The sequence below is a fragment of the Sinohyriopsis cumingii genome, chromosome 2 (assembly GCF_028554795.1).
Source record: "Sinohyriopsis cumingii isolate HCF-2022 chromosome 2, ASM2855479v2, whole genome shotgun sequence".
Lineage (NCBI taxonomy): Eukaryota > Metazoa > Mollusca > Bivalvia > Unionida > Unionidae > Sinohyriopsis > Sinohyriopsis cumingii.
Window position 1 is genome coordinate 6,234,653 of NC_142962.1, and position 18,634 is coordinate 6,253,286.

At 33.5% G+C, this 18,634-nt stretch overlaps 1 protein-coding gene across 1 annotated transcript in view; it reads right to left on the bottom strand.

Moving 5' to 3' along the window:
* Positions 1–1,806: 1,806 nt before the first annotated feature.
* Positions 1,807–18,634, bottom strand: part of LOC149804285 (uncharacterized) — a 98,449-nt gene continuing 81,621 nt past the window's right edge. Inside the window, exons 13-15 of the mRNA XM_089938408.1 lie at positions 17,700–17,786; positions 10,777–10,952; positions 1,807–7,629 (exon numbers count right to left, since the gene is read on the bottom strand). Coding sequence (XP_089794534.1) covers positions 7,489–7,629; positions 10,777–10,952; positions 17,700–17,786 — 404 coding nt within the window. The 3' untranslated portion in view covers positions 1,807–7,488. The remainder of the gene's footprint in view (positions 7,630–10,776; positions 10,953–17,699; positions 17,787–18,634) is intronic.

The window sequence follows — 18,634 nt, forward strand, 5'->3', positions numbered from 1 at the left end:
TGGAAGTTAAGAAGAAAAGGACAGAAAAAAAATCTTGGATTCCTGGAAAATCTGTCAGCTAGGTAGAGCTTCAGCCGCTTTGAAGGACTTGTGTATATTACTTGCAAGTTTTGGCTGAAATTCCTGAAACTGTCTGAGTTAATGCTTCCTATATAAAACAATCAAGTATAGACATAGCAGTAGGCATATCCCCCCCACCCCCAACAAAGTACCTGGGAGATATTATGGCTTCAAGTAAGTAGCCAAGATTGATCCTGTTGTTTCCTGATCTCAGAAAATTCCATAAATGGTTTGAGTTTTGTTAGAAAAAGGGTGTTCTCAATTTCATGTCAGAACTGTAACTCAAGTTCTCCAAAATCTAGTTACCATACTTGGCTTGCTAAGAGTAATAAGCTAATCAATTTTGCCTTTGCCCACAACCCCCTGGAAAACCACCTGCAAATGACCATGCCTGTGGATTGGGGGTGGTGGGGTAAATGTTCCAGGTCACTGCAACTGAAAGATAAATAATGATTTCAGCACAAAACTTCAGTCCTCAACCATGTGCCTTCACCAAAGTCTGTGGATGAATTGCATGTTGGGTAGGAAGCCTGTTGATTTGGGGTTAAGGTCACTGACTGAAAGAAGGAACATGGTTCATAAATAATAACTTCAGTTCTAACTATTTACTAGACCAAATTTGATCGAGGGCTTAAACTTAAGATATGGAAGTGCTCTTATTAATTCAGAGTTCAAGGTCATTACAGTTAAAAGAAAAATGGGTTTCTGCATTAAAGCATTTGTTCTTCTACCAAAAAGGGTAATAAAGAATCCTATAGCTTCTGGGATCAAAAAGTCAAAAGGTCACTCGTGGTAAGAAAAGAATGGGTTCTGCACAGCACATTTAGTTGGTGTCTTGACCAAAGTTACAGGCCACTGAGAATCACTGGTCAGTAATCTCGAGTCAACCATATCAGTACCAACGTACAGGACTATTAAATTCAGAGTGGGCTTACAATGTGCCATTCATGGCACTCTTGAATGACTTTGTTCAGCTCGATTTCAACTCTGATATTAAATATTAATATGAACATAAAAAAAAATTATATTTGGAAGATAAAAGATGAGTTTTTAAAACTTAAATATAATGTCTGCATTTTTAAAATGTTACCCTAGTAGCTATTCCTTTTGTTACAAATTTAAACTATTTTGGATGTTCAGACCAAACTAATACCTACACTGTAAATGAGTATGTTATAGAAAACGTACAAACACAGAATCTACAGTAACAATGTATTCTGTATGTTCAATTTTGTTATTTCACTAAAAACTACTGCTACATCTATAATAGGTCAAACTTGTACCTTCTATACCATAAAATTCTCTGAAAAGCATGACTAATTTACAAAGAAAGGGAGCTCATTATTAAAAAATAATGTTCAAAAATGTAACGTCATATATTTTACAAATTCAGGGTGGGATATGGCTGCCAAGGAAACTATGTCATTCTTAATTTAGAAATAAAGCAGTGTTTACAACAAATTATAAACAAAATTATCTTTGTACAAGAGGTTAACTCATAATGGACATTAAATTAAGTAATGGGTTAAGCTAGGGCAATGTATCCCCCAGGGGGTGAAAATCGAGGGTTAATAAAACCCCTTGGTGTCAGAAATGGGGGTCAAATAAAAAATGTGGGGGTAAAAAATGTACTGACAAATTTTCAACTGACTCATACTTTTTCAGCTTGAAATAGGATATTGCAACTAGCACAACATAGTCTCTCTCTAAAAATACAAATAAACCAACACACAATTAACACACAAATGCATTGTCCATTCAAAGGATAATTTTATTAGTTCATTTTCCTTTTAGTTGAAACTTAAGTCAAACTTTAACAGTATCCTTATAATCTTTCTGTAGCAATATTATAGACCAACACATTACATATAAGCCAATACGAGAATTCAAATAATTTTTTTAACAAATGACAGTTAATTTACTGCCTGTCATAAAATGTGTACTATCATCAGTTTCATTGTACTTTGTCCCAAAACACATTTATCCAAAAATAAATGAGGCTAATGGTTCATCTTCTCTTTTCATAAGTTACACTTGAACTTTTAGAGCTTTCCTTCATTGCAGCACAGTTAAAAACCAACAAAATCTGCAATGACCCCCTGACTTTGTAATCCAAATAATGGATGTCTCTGCATTTCTTTGTTGTGAAAGAATGTTTAGAGTGATGTGTTCTACAGACATCTTGTGGTGAACAAGGGCAGATTTCTTAAAATTCTTAAACCCTGTCATGAAAGGATGTCTTTTGCAGTCCTTGCAATCATGCGATCAGAAGTCACACCAGTAATCCCAACACACATCCTGTATTCCAGTAAATGGAATTATTTTTTTCATTTTTCATTACAGTTAGATTCACAGTTATTCTTTTGTGTTTTGCTTCTTTCACTTTCGTGGCTAATGATTCTAAGTGCACACCATTTTAATCTGGAGATTACTTTCTAGTGCAACAAGCACTGACGTTAAACATCTGGATGACATATTGCTAAGCTCGATGGAAATCACATGAAAGGTCGCGAGATATGGGGAAGCTACTCCGTCATAACATTGCCTATGCTAGTCTGGTTCTCTGCTTTGTACACTCCATATAGCGGAGTGCAACGCAGGGAGCATACTAAACAGGGAACCAGACTATGCCTATGCTCGAAGTATACATGATGCCATCCATTATCCAAAGCATTGGATATTAAATAAATCTTGATTGCATTTTGCAAATCCTTTGCATCAAAAAAATGCATGGCAACAAAACATGTGCATCAATTTTCTCCAGCATGCATCCCTGATGCACAAATGTGCATAAAGGGAAACACTATTAGCAAGACCTACAGTATTGCATAGCACTTGTACATAATAGTATGAAACAATTCATCACCAGTCATGTCGACACATGAAAATGGAAAATTATCTACAGAAAATATACTTCTAAAAATTATATGTTTATGAAACATTGGAATGACTAAAGTAGCACAATAAAATTCGTTCTAACCAATTTGCTTCAAGTAATAACAAGCGCATTCTTTGAACAAAGACTGTTATCAATTTGGATTGAGCACAGTAGTGAGTACCTCTGTCAAATGTGAAACATACAAACATAGTCAACACTCAACCTGTTGAGTATAGGACATTTCAGCCAGAGAAAGAATCTCAAACTCCAAGACTTATCACAACTAGCACCACATTTAAATGTGACTGAAAGTCCTACATGTATATTTGGGGACATAATGACTTCTTGAAAATGCTATATTTAATTGAAATCAGCTGTAATATGCCTTCCCTGCAACAGAAGCCAACTTTCTGTCCCAAAAACTTTAAATTTTATCTAGTTTTAGAAAAATGCATGGACTATATATTGAGTTGACTTGCTGTCATCAAAATGAAATGCTTTGTCTTGGTGCAGCTGAGACCAACATTGCTGTCAATTCAAATCTATAGTAAATTACATTTTTATCAAGCATAAACTTCTCTTGTTGTTGTTGTTGGGTTTAACACCATTTTTTCAGCACAAGATAGTCTATACATGGCAGCCAGTATAACTGGTGGAGGAAGAACTCTGGAAAACCCCAGGAAGAACCACTTACCCATAAGAAGCTACTGGCAAGCTTTCTTACGTACCAACGTTAGCCAAGCCTGAGACTCGAACCCATGCAGACAGCGGTGAGATGGCAGTGATTCAGAATGGTGAGCGCTTTAGACCACTCGGGGCCCCTAACTTCTCTTGTATGTGAATCTCAATACAATGAGTATAATTCAAGATAATATACACATGACTCAACATTATTAAGTTTTATGAACCAAGTACAACTTGTATTGACCGACATTTGGAGGTCAATATGATACTGGTTCATAAAATATATTCATCAAACAAATGTCTGTGTGTGTGTGTGTGTGTGATTTGATTTTTAACGTAGCTTTAACAATCTTCCAGTCATATTGCTATGATGTCTGCAGTGTGGAAGTTTATAGTGATGTCTAGTACTGGGGCATCATGCTGCAGTCATGAAGCATGATGTCACACCCAGTCACATTATCCTGACACCAGGCCAACCAGTCCTAACACTAACCTCTTAATGCTGAGCGCCAAATGAGGCAGCTGCAAGTACCATTTTTATAAGTTTTTGCTATGACTTGGCCAGGGTTTGCACCCACAACCTCTTGCATCTGGAGTGGTCCAAATGTCTATTATTGTTTTATTACATGATTTGATGCAAACAAAATGAAAATAAACCTGTTTTAGTATACAGAAAGGGCCATTTTAACTTCATGGTGCCATACGAATGTGTAATATAATTACATTGCAATATCACTAAATATCTCAAATTACATGATGGAAAAGTCACAATGGTACAATATTAATTAGTCCAAGAAACATGATATGTCAGCCAAAGAAAAAAATCATGACGGTACAATATCATTAATTATTACAAATCACATATTATGTCAACCAAAGAAAAAAATCATGACGGTACAATATCATTAATTATTACAAATCACATATTATGTCAACCAAAGAAAAAGTATCTCTCATAGGAATCATGTAATAATCCAACATACAGTGTCATAAAAATACAGCATTTTAATCAGTGTCACATGTAAAATGAAATTAGCAACACCTCTCTTACTCCCATTGTAAATTATACATCCAATGAGGTACACTCATAATTCTTCTGGTAATCACTGCAACAAGATATCTCCACTATACATTTAAAACAAAAAAAAAAACACCCCGCTGCTTATGACATTAAAGACACACTTAAATACCACACAAGTCGGATTTATAACAGCTTTAAGGTATAAAATTACCAAATACAATTATCTTCTGTATCGTATTTTAAGCATGCGATGGGGACCAAGCTCAGTTAACTTTCCTTGAATCTGATATATGGGCCCCATCAGAAAATCCAGTCCAGCAAATAAAACAAAAAGAATCTAGTGTCTTTATGTTTTCTTTACAAATACAATTATTTTGTCACTTTAACATGATCTAAAGATAAAATATATTTTATTGAAACTGTAACTTACTTTTGTATTTAATTATTGATTCAAATTCATAGTCTGAAATAAAATCATTGATTTTAAAAGAGTTCAAGATTAGTCTTTCATTTTATTTCAATTCAAAAAGGAAACATTTATGGGTGTCTTTCTCTGCAAAAATCTAGCATATTGACATAATTTTCACATCTCTTATATTTTCTTAATTTTTACAATGATTTTTATTTCTGTTATTACTTTAATCAGTCTTTGTTTTACTAATACCAGTTGTTTTGAATAAGGTGCTTGTTATATTTGGTATCAAATATTTTTTAAAGCAATTGCTATATTCAGAATACAATCAGATTGATAATGATGAAAATAATATAATTATTATTGTAAGTTTAATGTATTATTATTATTATTGCAGCTGATTGTGTTGTTTTCTGCATTTTTAAAATCTGATGCAAATAAAACATTCTTTATTCAGAATATCTGTCATGATATTTTGCTGCATCAAAGACCCACCCCCTTCCTGGTCAAAATTATGTAAGAGAAAGAATTCTTTTCCTCATATTTACAATGGCTGAAAGTCAAATGTTGAAATAATAACTGTTTATTTTTTGATCATGGTTTTTACTTAATTTTATGTACAACTATCTTAATTAACTGTAATTGTTTGTTTTTTTACATTTTCTAGAAACGGTAATGCTCTGAAATTGTTTTCTAAAATAAAAAGTCTTGATATAAATGGGTTATTTAGAAATGGAAAACTTCAAAATTGAAAGGCAATCCCAATTTCTAATTTTGTGTACATGGTATTGTTTGAAATGATAACACAATGTAAATATAATGCAGTTATGTGAAATTAAAAATTACTGCAACTCAACAGAATGAAACAAAATTAATAAAACTGTATTACTGATGACAGGAAAAATCAACTGTAATGTGAATATTGATTAAAAATTTTAAGCTAAATTACTGGCAAAGTTAAAACAAATTAAAGTGGTATTCATTTTGTATAACTGAAGGATCAGAGATAATTTTAATAAGGACTGGCTTTTCTTGTGGCACCGTCTAAACAAGATAACTGAGTACTGCAAGCCATTTCATTCAAACTACATTTTAAAGATTTATTTGTTTTTCAAAGATGACACATTTATTGCACACCCATTTAATCTTGTATCTTTGATATGAAATTTGCTATGGATGTTCAATTCACACTTACATATCAAGCACCCATGCTTAAACTATTTAGGTGTCTTCACCCATGTCAGTGCATCAATATTCTTAAACTTCTATGAATTTTAATTTCTTCTGAAATCAATTCATGCTGCACATATGGGACAGCAATTCCCTTGCCCAACTAGCTAAAACTCATGTTAGGCTAGTAAAATTTGATGTAAGCAGCACATCTTTACACAAACAAAATGAAAAACAAAATTCTCTGCACCATACCTGTCACGCTAGTTTATCAAAATTGGAATTCTAAAGATGCTTCAGTGTAAAAGTGCTATATAATAAATTCAAAACATGCAAGTAGTTCTCTGTATTTGCTGTACACCTTTTTAATTTTGTATCTTTGATGTTTTATCTCCTTCACTTTTGACTGTGTTCACTTTCTTGCTCACTTAATACTGGTGTGATATGCTTGATTAAATTTCAATAAAATGTCATATGGAGTGCATCCATTCTGTGGAACCATTAACCAACCAGCAAATAATGGAAGTGAAGCCATGCATGTCATGTGTGATACATGGCTTTGATAGATTAAGCCATTGAAAGGAATGAATGGTTTATACATATGTAGAATAACAAAAGTTTATTTTGACAACAATCTATGTTTTTCATCAGTATAAAGAAAACTAGCAAATATTTTCTATAAATGCATGTGTGTTTTTGATTTCTGGTAAGGCTATGGATTAGTGAGACATCTTGAATTATCTTGCATCTTCAGAGTAATTTGTAACAGTATGAAGCTATCAATATTTTTTAAAAATGGGTACATGGGTGAGAATTCTTAGATGCAAATATTCTTTTTAATGAATCATAACTTACCAACATTTTTAGCTTTTTATAAGTATGAATAAACTGTTTGCAAGAATTCCTCTTTAGCCATCATTAAATGAATGCACACACATACACACCAGTTACACTAACAAAGAAGAAAGTAACCATTTACTTGAAAGAATGCATTTTCATAACCATTCTTTAACAAATAACTTGTGAACATTTCAGTGTCCTGTATATACAGCAGAATACAGCATTTCAGAAAAATACTAAGTAAATCCATAGTCTATTACTATTATTATTATTAATTACATATAAGTGCACAAACTCAAATGTGACATGGCAGGAGAATTGCCATTACTATGAATATTTCTCCATCGAAGAAAGTGTCTCTCTACTCCATCTCCTCCTACTTTCTCTCAATTTATAGTTGAAGCATGGGTTAGTTTCAAGATGTCATGATGTACAAACACAGGATGATAAATCTGCCCTATATTCCCAACTGTTCCCCCAAAATCCGATGCAGGCCATCCCTCCTGGCCCTTTCTGCTTGAACTCTGGACCTGTTATTACAAAATCTGGTATCAAGTTGGAAAACTGAAAGAAAATGAGAACATTTTGTAGTTTGGATGGACAAATCTATGGGATACATGAATGAAACTAGTCAATTCAAATCTATGGGATATATGAATGAAACTAGTCAATTCAAATCTATGGGATACATGAATGAAACTAGTCAATTCAAATCTATGGGATACATGAATGAAACTATTCAATTCAAATCTATGGAATACATGAATGAAAATATTCAATTCAAATCTATGAGATACATGAATGAAACTACGGTAGTCAATTCAAATCTATAGGATATATGAATGAAACTAAATTCAAATCTATGGGATACATGAATGAAACTAAATTCAAATCTATGGGATACATATGAATGAAACTAAATTCAATTCTATGGGATACATAAAAGAAACTAGTCAATTCAAATCTATGGGATACATGAATGAAACTAGTCAATTCAAATCTATGGGATACATGAAAGAAACTAAATTAAATTCTATGAGATACATGAAAGAAACTAAATTCAAATATATGGGATACATGAATGAAACTAGTCAATTCAAATCTATGGGATACATGAATGAAACTAGTCAATTCAAATCTATGGGATACATGAATGAAACTAGTCAATTCAAATCTATGGGATACATGAATGAAACTAGTCAGTTTAAATCTATGGGATACACGAATGAAACTAGTCAATTCAAAGATTGAAATGATTATTCAAAAACCCACAAAAAACTGTATATTTTGTAGTTATTTCAGTTAAATTAAGTCCATTTAAATCAGTTATTGTGACCTGATCTTTATAAACAAGCAGTACTTCTAATTTATTTTATGAACATGGTTCCCAAGCTTTTCTCAATATAAATTTCCAGGTCTTTTCCAGGATGAAATTAATTTTTCAAGGTTAACATATGACCATTACTGGATATGTCAGGAAATATAACCATGTACAAAACCACAAAACAAAGCCATTTCAATGTACATAATACAAATGCTGCTGACTTTACTTTGCTGACCTGCATTATGTGGCTACATGGAAACAACATAATGAGCATAAATTATTTTGTTTCCTTTAAAACCTTTAATTGCAAAAAATTCTAGAGTAATATATATGTCTGTTATACAAAGTAAACATTTCCTATCAAAGTATGAAGAAGAAAAAAAAACAGATGCAAAGCATTAGAATCTTATCTTGTAACGAACAAAGTTTAACCAGGGACATCATGGGGGGGAGGCAGGGGGGCTCATGCCCCCCTTGAATTTGCATGTGCTGTAAAATTACTGTAGCCTATGAACAAAAATTAACAAGCTCGTCAAGTTTTGCCCCCCCCCCCCAAAAAAAAAACTTGCAATGACGTCCCTGAGTTTAACCCTGAATATATGTGTGCCAATAAAATCTCAAACAAAATTTTTCAACCAACCTAATGTCTTTAAGACGATTTGGTTTAAAATTCCATCATTTAAAGACATTTACAAAAGGGCTGATTTAAATTTTGACAGAAGACCGTCAAAATTATATATTGTTGTATAAACAAGGACTGAATTTTCTGTAAAATCAACTTGTCTTCTTGTAGTTCAAAAAACCAGTCCCAAAACCTGTATTGATACATGGACTCTTATAGTTTCTTCATATATAATAAAAGGGTCGACACTTTCCCATTTCAACTGCATTCTACTTAAGATCTTAAAGCTACATGTCACTGTGTAAATGTTTCACATCAAAGTTCAGCTGAGAAATTTGAAATTTTCTAATCCGGGTTTCCTCCGAATTACATATAAAAAATTTGGAATCTGCCGCCACTGCAAGATATCTTACCAGCGGGCCTAGCAAATTTAAACTATGTTTCTATCGACTTATACCTCCTGCATGAAATCTATAGGAAAAGTATTATAATTGTTATGTCTTTAATCCACTGACAAACTAGACGAAACTTGGCATAGATGAAATATGACCAGGTACTCACCATTTGTGTTAATATTCACATGACTTCACAACCCTCAAACAATGACATTGGAAGTCCAATAGTCACGCGATATCAACAACAAACTCCTTTTAAATGTTGCTGTACAAAATTTCAACTATATTAAATGAAAGTCTGATACCTTTTGTAAAAACCAGAAAGAATATGTCATTCTCAACATATTTATTTCAAGAACAACTACAAGAAACTTGGCCAGTCTGATTCATCCCTGCTTCGCATGCTCCCTGCGTGAGAGAGCACATGTCCACGTGGTATTCACGTGATACAACAAAATATAGAGAATTTTGTGGTCTTTCGTTTTTTTTGTATTTTTATTACAACCAGTATACGACTTTCATTTTTAAAAAATTGTACAACGAATTTCATCAACGCATTAGTTTTATCGCCTTTCACTAGATTAAAGACATAATGATTTTAATACTCGCAATTTCTGAGAAAATAAATAATTTTCATATCGATTTCATGAAGGTATAACTCGATTTAACAACTTTTAAGTTTGCGAGCCCATCCGCAAAGTCGCTATGCTTTAACACCACTATGTTAGCCTCTTGTGATGCTAGACTAGTTTTCATACCTTCCATATAAAAAAATATACGGATACTGAACTGTCCATGAAACAAAAAGTCTACCAGACGAATCTATTCCACTGAGCATTTGGACTGTCTCAACAAATTTATTTATGGCAAGCACCCAAATGATCCACACTGCAACTTCCTAATATTCTGGTTAGAACTCGATAAATTTAACTCACGATCAGTTCAGTTACGACTCAGTTACATAAATGTTTCAGGCGTCAAGTTGTGGAGGAAAATTCCTGGGTTTTCCCTGACTTTCATCAATATTTACAAAGTTCAAGAACTTTTCACGGTTGGGAAAAAATTATCGTCTCTCCTGACTTTTTCCCCATTTCCTGGTAGCGTGGGAACCCTGTATTAAATACTGTATATTCTGTCAAGAAAGCAGAAGATGATAGCATGGTACAAAACAAAGGCTTAAAGACAGTTAAATCTGGAACATGAAATAATCTCCTTTGACTGAAATGAATTTATACATGTGCAGCAGAGAAAGTAGTGAACTGTCATTGACTGACAGCCAGAGAGAAAGCTGAATGGACAAAGATGCCAGAATTAAATTCACCAGCTCCCATCTTATTTTTTTTAGAAGTTCTTAATGAGTGTGAACCTACTGGTGATCTTGTCATGGGAGGTATGGTTGGTGTTGCCAAGGTTACAATATCCTGGAAACCAGCCACAGAATTTCCCATTAGGATCATAGCCAATTGATGATGGCCATTAGGAGCAAGGGACATAACTCCTGTTCTTTCCTCATCAAATTCACAATTATGGATTTTAGTCACACCATCTGAAATATAAAAAATTCACTGAATAATTTAATGATAGATGTTTAAAAGTGCTTTTCACTCTTATTTCTCTTTGACTGTAATGAAATTCAATTGAAGAATTCCAGTTCTACAACATCAAGTTCAGCATTCTTAATGTATATACACATCTCCCTTGATAACTTGCATACAACGGGGTACACAAACATAGACTGCACTATAAGTGAGGCGCGAGTTACCAAGGGACCTCCAAATACTGGAAAAAAATCGCTTTAACATTGAGAAAACTGGGGGGGGGGCAGGGAAGTGGCATTAGGGAACTGGGCTGTTTATTGACTGAATCCTCATTTTACAATCACGTTGATAATAGTTTTTAATAACACGCTCTTTCTAATGAAGTTGTTCATTATTCTGTTTAAATAACATTTATTTTCAAAATGTCCAACATATGAAAGATCGTTCCAACTGGTTTCAACAACCATCACATGTATGCGAAAAAATCTGTGTATTATGTCACTGCTTTTTGTTTTCTTGATGAGTCTGTTTCCCATAGTGGTGTTTAATATTATCCTGCCAAATCGGGAGTCCGCAGAGCAGGGAACTAGACTAACTGTTGATACACTGCCAAACAAAATTCCTTTTTTTTCAAAAACACACTACATTTATTTCGTGTGACAATCGTCTGCGCTGAAACTCAATTTTTGTATTGTTCAATTAGTACAATATTGGTGTCATGTTTTCATTGGAAGTAATAATGAAACTTATCATCCTTGAGGATATCTCTAAGTGCCAGCTCAAGAATTCTCTGAAACTTGCTTGCTGACAATGGACCATATCTGTGAAATCAAGCTCTTTATTTCACGAAGTATTCATTTTGCTTGGCTGCCTTGTTATCTTTGATCAGTTATGAAAGAGTCAGTTAATTTAAGGTAGTTTATGTAACATACACAATAACATTTATAAGTGTTTGATTGATCAAATGAAGTGAGTTCACCCGACATACGACCGGGGCTGCTAGATTTTAATTTGTTGGATTTTCGTTCCTTTTAACTTTTCTTTTATCCAACCTCCTTTATTTGATTCAAAAGACATAATTAATGTGATAATACAAAAAAGGCCATCTTTTAATTCAGTGCAACAATACAACAATACTTCCAGAAGTCAGTTATCAAAACAAGGTCGGCACTTAATTAGTTTCTCAGAGAAACGCTCACGGACATAGCTGTTATGGTAGATTGACGCATTTTACGTTTAATTTCAAGAGAACACATTGCATTTATGACAATTACACTTAAAAGGAAATAAATGATAGAATGAGAACCCATTTTTCAATTGATAATTTTTTAAATTTAATTTGTATTTATTAAAGTACTGACTCCACTTGGTGTAATTGACATTTTCATTGATCAAAATTTCCTTACATATTGTTAATTGCGGTGTACTAGGTGTACTAGGAATGTCGATTGGAAAGAAAATGTAAAAAATTGTAAGACTTAGTTTTAAATTTGATATTTCATAGTGTTGATTAAAATTTCCAGGTCCTATCTACCGTTTTTGATGATAAAATGAGCGATATATCAAAGCTTCCATTACCAATTTTGATTGCGATTTTCTTCAAGTTTAACAAATAGGGATCAATTTTTGTGGTATTTTCTGGTTTACAAAATGGGATCCAAGCCTGACCACACCATCTAAGCCGGTTCACGAGTTATCAGGGTGTGAGTTATCGAGGGAGTGGTGTACATTGGCATGGAGTTTTCTCAAGGGATAATGATGCTGTACCTCAAGGAAACTGTCAGTCATGTATAAGCACCTTATGCACATAAAGAAAGATAAAACTATTACAATGATACGTTCTTTAAGCATATGAACTTCAATGTATCCAACAGATTTGGGTAACGAAAGACCTGCTGTAAGTACATTAAGAACTTGTTAACTAAAACAACAATAACTTATAAACAAAGTACCACTCAAATAAACTGCTCAGTCCCAGCCTAAGGTTTTCAGTGATCCTCAAAACAGTCAAAAATGCAAGGAAAACATTATGGCTCATAGCACTATGAGTTGCTGAGCCTTTTCAAGAAATGGTGGCTTAAAAATGAAACTTTTAACAAAACCAGGCATGATGATGCTACTCATACAAAGTTAAGCCAATATTTTCCATGGACAAAATACCAGACAAGTAACATGTTCAGATGAACCAATATAATTTATTTCACTTGTAGTCACTGCATGTCACCCAGACTGGATTGGCTACCTTTGGAAGACACTTAGTCTACATTTCCTTGCAATGATAAAGCTAAAAATGTATTAAAAATGCCATTAAAACAACCAACAAACCAAATACTTCATGCAATTTAATTGGGATCTTTCTCCAGACCAACCAGACTTTATTCGTTTGGGGAAGCAAGGTGTAAGTTGCAATTGTTATAAACTTTCATGCAACGAAAGAAGATCATATTGGTGGAAGCTCCCTTCATTGTTAAGCAATAATCTTCAACGTTACTCTAAGTAAGTACGATCTATCTCTTCATGAACTGCTGTTAAAATTTAAACACATTCTTAATCTGCGTGATGTCGCTCTGATGCAAAATACTGTACACGTATGTATTAAAAACCAGCAAACTATGAAGCCATGCTGACATAGGTGAGATGTTGATCTGTAAAGACAAGTACATCAGACCACTTCACTACCAGGCCTGCACTACCTTTAACAATGGCTACAAAAAATCCATAAATTTACACTGACTTTCTAATTCTTAGATATACTGATACAGAAAAATGATCTTTCATAATATTAATATGCAATATCTTTGTATGATAATTTAGTTATTCCCACTTTATTCTTCTCTTAACATATATTTTATATAATGTATCATGGTTAATAAGATCATGAGCGGGGATGGTCTTGGCTTTTAAAAAGTTGTCGCTAAAAAAAACGCAACCTCAATATTTTGTTGACACTTTTCAAAAAATGTCGCCAGAACAAGTAGTGAATATTTTTCCAAGTCTATTAATGTAATAGGCAATGAAAATTGAAAAAGATGGGATAGTTATTACTTTATTGACAACAAGCAATACAGACATATTACAAATAAATCATTACATGACTGTTTTGCACTACTTCCATGGTCTTTGCATCCCGCATCACCGTTAGTGCATAGGTATGACTGTTGTCACCTGAAATAAATGCATTATCAAATTTAAAATATCTACTTTTCTGACATCTACAGTCTCTATCTCTCATTTTTTAAATAGAAACATCAGGTATTAAGCAAATCTATATTATGTATATTATTTTCCAAATAATAGTTTTGTAAGGAACTTTAGTTAAAAACATTTTAATACTAAAACCTTATAATTGTACTTTGCACTGTAAGATAAGTGACATAAAATGCGACCATCAATTTCATGCATTCAGGAATTAAATGCCCCCCACCCCCACCCCCTTATGGCTAGATTCACAAAGTACATCTCTGCCAACCAGGAGTTCAGAAATTTATTTTTGCCAAGCTTTACATGCTTTGCTTGCAGTGAATTGCTCCCTAAATCCCAAAAATGATCACTGAATGCTGTAGATTTTTTCTTGACAAGCAAACTGATCTCCATTCCCGCCAATGAAACTTAGACGAGTCAACACCTGGCATTAATTTACAGTATATATAAGCATGAATTACCATCATTAAATTAAAAGAAGGAATAAAGAAACATATCACAGAGCATATGTGCCCCCAAACAACAAATTCGAAATAAATATGTTATTTAGTAAGCAGTGTTGTATGCATATATGAGTTAACAATAAGGAAGTAAGGTGGGATATAAACTGTGGGAAATAAATATCACCTGTATGGTAGCTTGAGACCACATTTGAACTGTTAACATAAATTCTCACTCATTTTAGGCATTGTTAGTTATAACAAAGAAGGGCATTGTTTATTTGTCAATCAAATGCTAGTGCTTTCACTCACTGTAGAACAGGTGGTTTCTTTGAAGTATGTTGAAGAGGCTTGAGTCTAACCTTTAGTTATTGTGCAGTTTGGGCAAGCTGACCAGAATATGAAATGGGGGCACATTGGGGGGGGGGATACACATTCCACGGGGAGAAACAGCATGTCCTTTGAGAATTTCATGTGTATTGGACCCCGAAAAATCGAAAATCGGTGAATATTTAGTAAAAACAATGCCTAAATATGCCACAAAAAACTTCCCAATGGTAGGTCCTAATCTGCGTGTTTTCTGATTCAATCTTCCAACTTGGTTTTTTAAAAGATTCATTTTTTGTATGACACGCTAGAATAACTGTACAGTATTAATTAAATTTATTCAATGACTATTTGAATTCTTTGGAAATCTTTCTGTACATTTGAAACGTCAACACAAAAGGGTAATTTTTCGTTGAAACATATTCAGATTTCTCTGAACTATTGGAATTGAAAGGACTTTAAGGAAATAGGAATTCATTCACCATGCTGTAAGTTAATTTAATTCTTTCACTCCTGTATTTTGATAAATAAATTATTTTCAATTATGCAAAACTTGTTTGTTTTGCTATTTCTTGTTGAGTAGTTTAAGTCCCTTTGATGGCAAAAGTAAAAGATCAATGAGCAAAATTAACATATATTACTTACCCCGCCTGGATTCATGTTTGGTAACACAATCCTTCTTCAAAATATCACAACCAGTTGTAAATGAATTGATGACTTGTGCCTTGATACATATATCACAGAACATCTGCTTTAGCTCTGCATCATTTCTCGGCCACAGACGCCCAAGTTTCCAGCTGTCAAGAAATTTTAGTTTGGTGTTGCAATGGAAGCATTACTACCATCAATACATGTAGATCATGTTGGACTGCCAGGTATAACATCAGGTTCAGTGACTGTGTTGTCTGATGAATTTGCACTAAATTCAAATGCAGTTAATTTTGTTAACTTACTCTTAGGATGAGATGACGAACATGCAATGTCTAACTTACGTGTACAAATGATAAAGTTGCATTTTTGACAGTATATATTCTGATTGAGATTTTTTCCATTTGCTTTGTATTTATACACAGCAATCGGTACTTCAAAGGTAACCAGTTTTCTCTGAAGTTTGAGCAAAACTATTTTATTGGTACATTTAAAAAACAACAGAAGGATTAGCCGCCATTCAATTAATTGTAGTTGTTTCTGTTTGCATCTTCATGGGTCGGTTGATTGTAGGTATAGTCCGGTAGCATGACTGAGTACAGCATACAGTACTCAGGCCAGATGTCAACATAAACGGATTATGATGTAACAATGCACTGTAAAGAAGGGTTTGTCAATACGAACAAAGGATTTGTTTATGTAACAGATAGATTCCAGTGCATTGTGTATCCTAGTTTGTGGCTTCCTTTCATGGTCCTTTTGAATTTCCCCACTCCAATTCCATGACTGTATGTAGAAATTAAACAGAAGAAAAAAATTGCCAGATGGTATAATTTGGCGCCAATAAGGGGAAAAAAAATTGCAATTCGCGATGTTGGCAAAGCCCAGATTGATCCCCGTATGAGAAATTTTATAAGGTAATTCCAGAAAGTGATGTCCCCACATTTTATATGAAGCTGCAAAATTTAGTATTGTAGAAGAAATGCATAGGCAATGATGGTGATTATTAAATCAAGCAAGGTACTATAGTGGTCCCCATTTTATAAGGCCACCCCTATTGCAGCTACAAAGTGGTATTATAAGAGGGGTGATCCTTCCAGAGGGGGATCAAGCTAGCACGTTATACAGTATCATATCACACTAGTATGTTATAAAGTATGAAAGGTGTAATTAATACTTTTAATATTTATTATTTTTATTTAAAATTCACTGACTGGATCAATGTAGTAAAACTTGTATTATTGTTATTTAAAATAATTATAAATAATCATCTGTCAAGGTTCAGATCTTCTTGTCAGTAAAATCAGGGTACACACATCTGGCTGTAACAATACTTGTCAGTTCATTACATTTTCCTACTGCTGTGTAAACTAGAATTGAATTTTTACATGAATTTTTCTGGCATCAAATTTCTTAGAAGGGATCAAAGAACTCTCCCTCTTTTCATTTAGTTGAATTGCTTTTGCTTTTCCTTCTAAACTGAGAATGTTGGATGCCATTTCATATTTTTTACAACAACTTATTTTCTCAATGACAATCTGAAGCTATGATATGAAATGCTTGTACCCTTTAAAATACATTCATAATCAAAGAAAGAGAAGTCATGACAGCTGGTATTTCATTTGTATTTTATGAAAACCAAATGTCATGCTGACTTTAGTTTAACAATGATGTGTTTTTGTCATCTTGATAATTATCAGTGGTATTGAGGCAATAGTTTTGAAAGTGACAAAAACTGAGATCTAATGAACACAGCAGTAAGGATAATTGGACCACTGACCTTTGTATGGATTAAAATTTAGGACTTTATCAGTCTGTTGGAACAAATGTCTGTGTTGAATTTAAAACTCAACAAACATTCTTGAGATTTCTACCTGTAAACACCATTTTTGAGGCTTAAATTTGAGTGGTTCTTAGTATTATCCTTGCTCCTGGTTGCACTGGAGGCGTACTTTTGAAAACAAACTCATTGGTGCCATTAAGTTGGGTGATCTGGACCAAATACAATATTTAAAGCACATTGCCTATAGCTCTAAATCATGTATTTAAAATCTAAAACATCCTAAGCTGGGGAAAAAATTAATCTTTTCAAGAACTCAGTTTTGTTTTCTGTGTAATTACACTAATTACAACAATTACCTTTAAAACCAATGGGAATGCTCTCCAAAAACTGTCCTGTATGAAGATTTTCTTGAGGACCCCCTAGAAGAATCAGGTTTCTGTTGACTACAAAAGAAGAAATTAAGTAAATTTATTGTCTGGATTCATCATACTGCAATGTTTGCTGAGAATAATGGAACAGTAAAACTTGTCTCGAGAAACCACCCCTTCTGGTAACAGAAAGGTGTAGTTCAAGACAGCTGCTCACTTATAACAGAACTTTGCAGGATGGCCAATTTCAAGGTTCAAATTCATCAAGCAAAAATACCCATAATTATTGTACATATCATTTGTTAAAAGTTTACATGCATTCATATGGAACAATTTATACAGTACTAAAATATATGGATAATGAACAATACAATTTTGACTTGAGGAGGAGTATGATAACAAAATTATCAAAATGACCACTGTGGTGTCCAAATTGGATATCTAATTGGAGCCATTTTCATTTAGGACCAGCCAGACATCATTAGAAGTCATCTGGTTAAAAAGTCACGTCAATATAATTTTTTCCATTCAGGCCACAATGGGTGTCAGACTGACACCATTTCATTTAGGACCAAGTAGACATCATAAGAAGTCATCTTGTGAAAAAGTCAGGTCAATATAATTTCCATTTAGGCCATATTCGGGGCCAGACTGACACAATTTCATTTAGGACCAAGTAGACATCATAAGAAGTCATCTTGTGAAAAAGTCATGTCAATATAATTTCCATTCAGGCCATACTGGGGGTCAGACTGACACAATTTCATTTAGGACCAAGAAGACATCATAAAAAGTCGTGTTGTGAAAACTCCATCTTGATATGACCATCCATTTAGTAGTAGTAATAGCAATATTTTTGAAATGGCTGCCATGGTGGCCATATTGGATGTCTGGCAGCACTGGTTTCATTTAGGACCAAATAA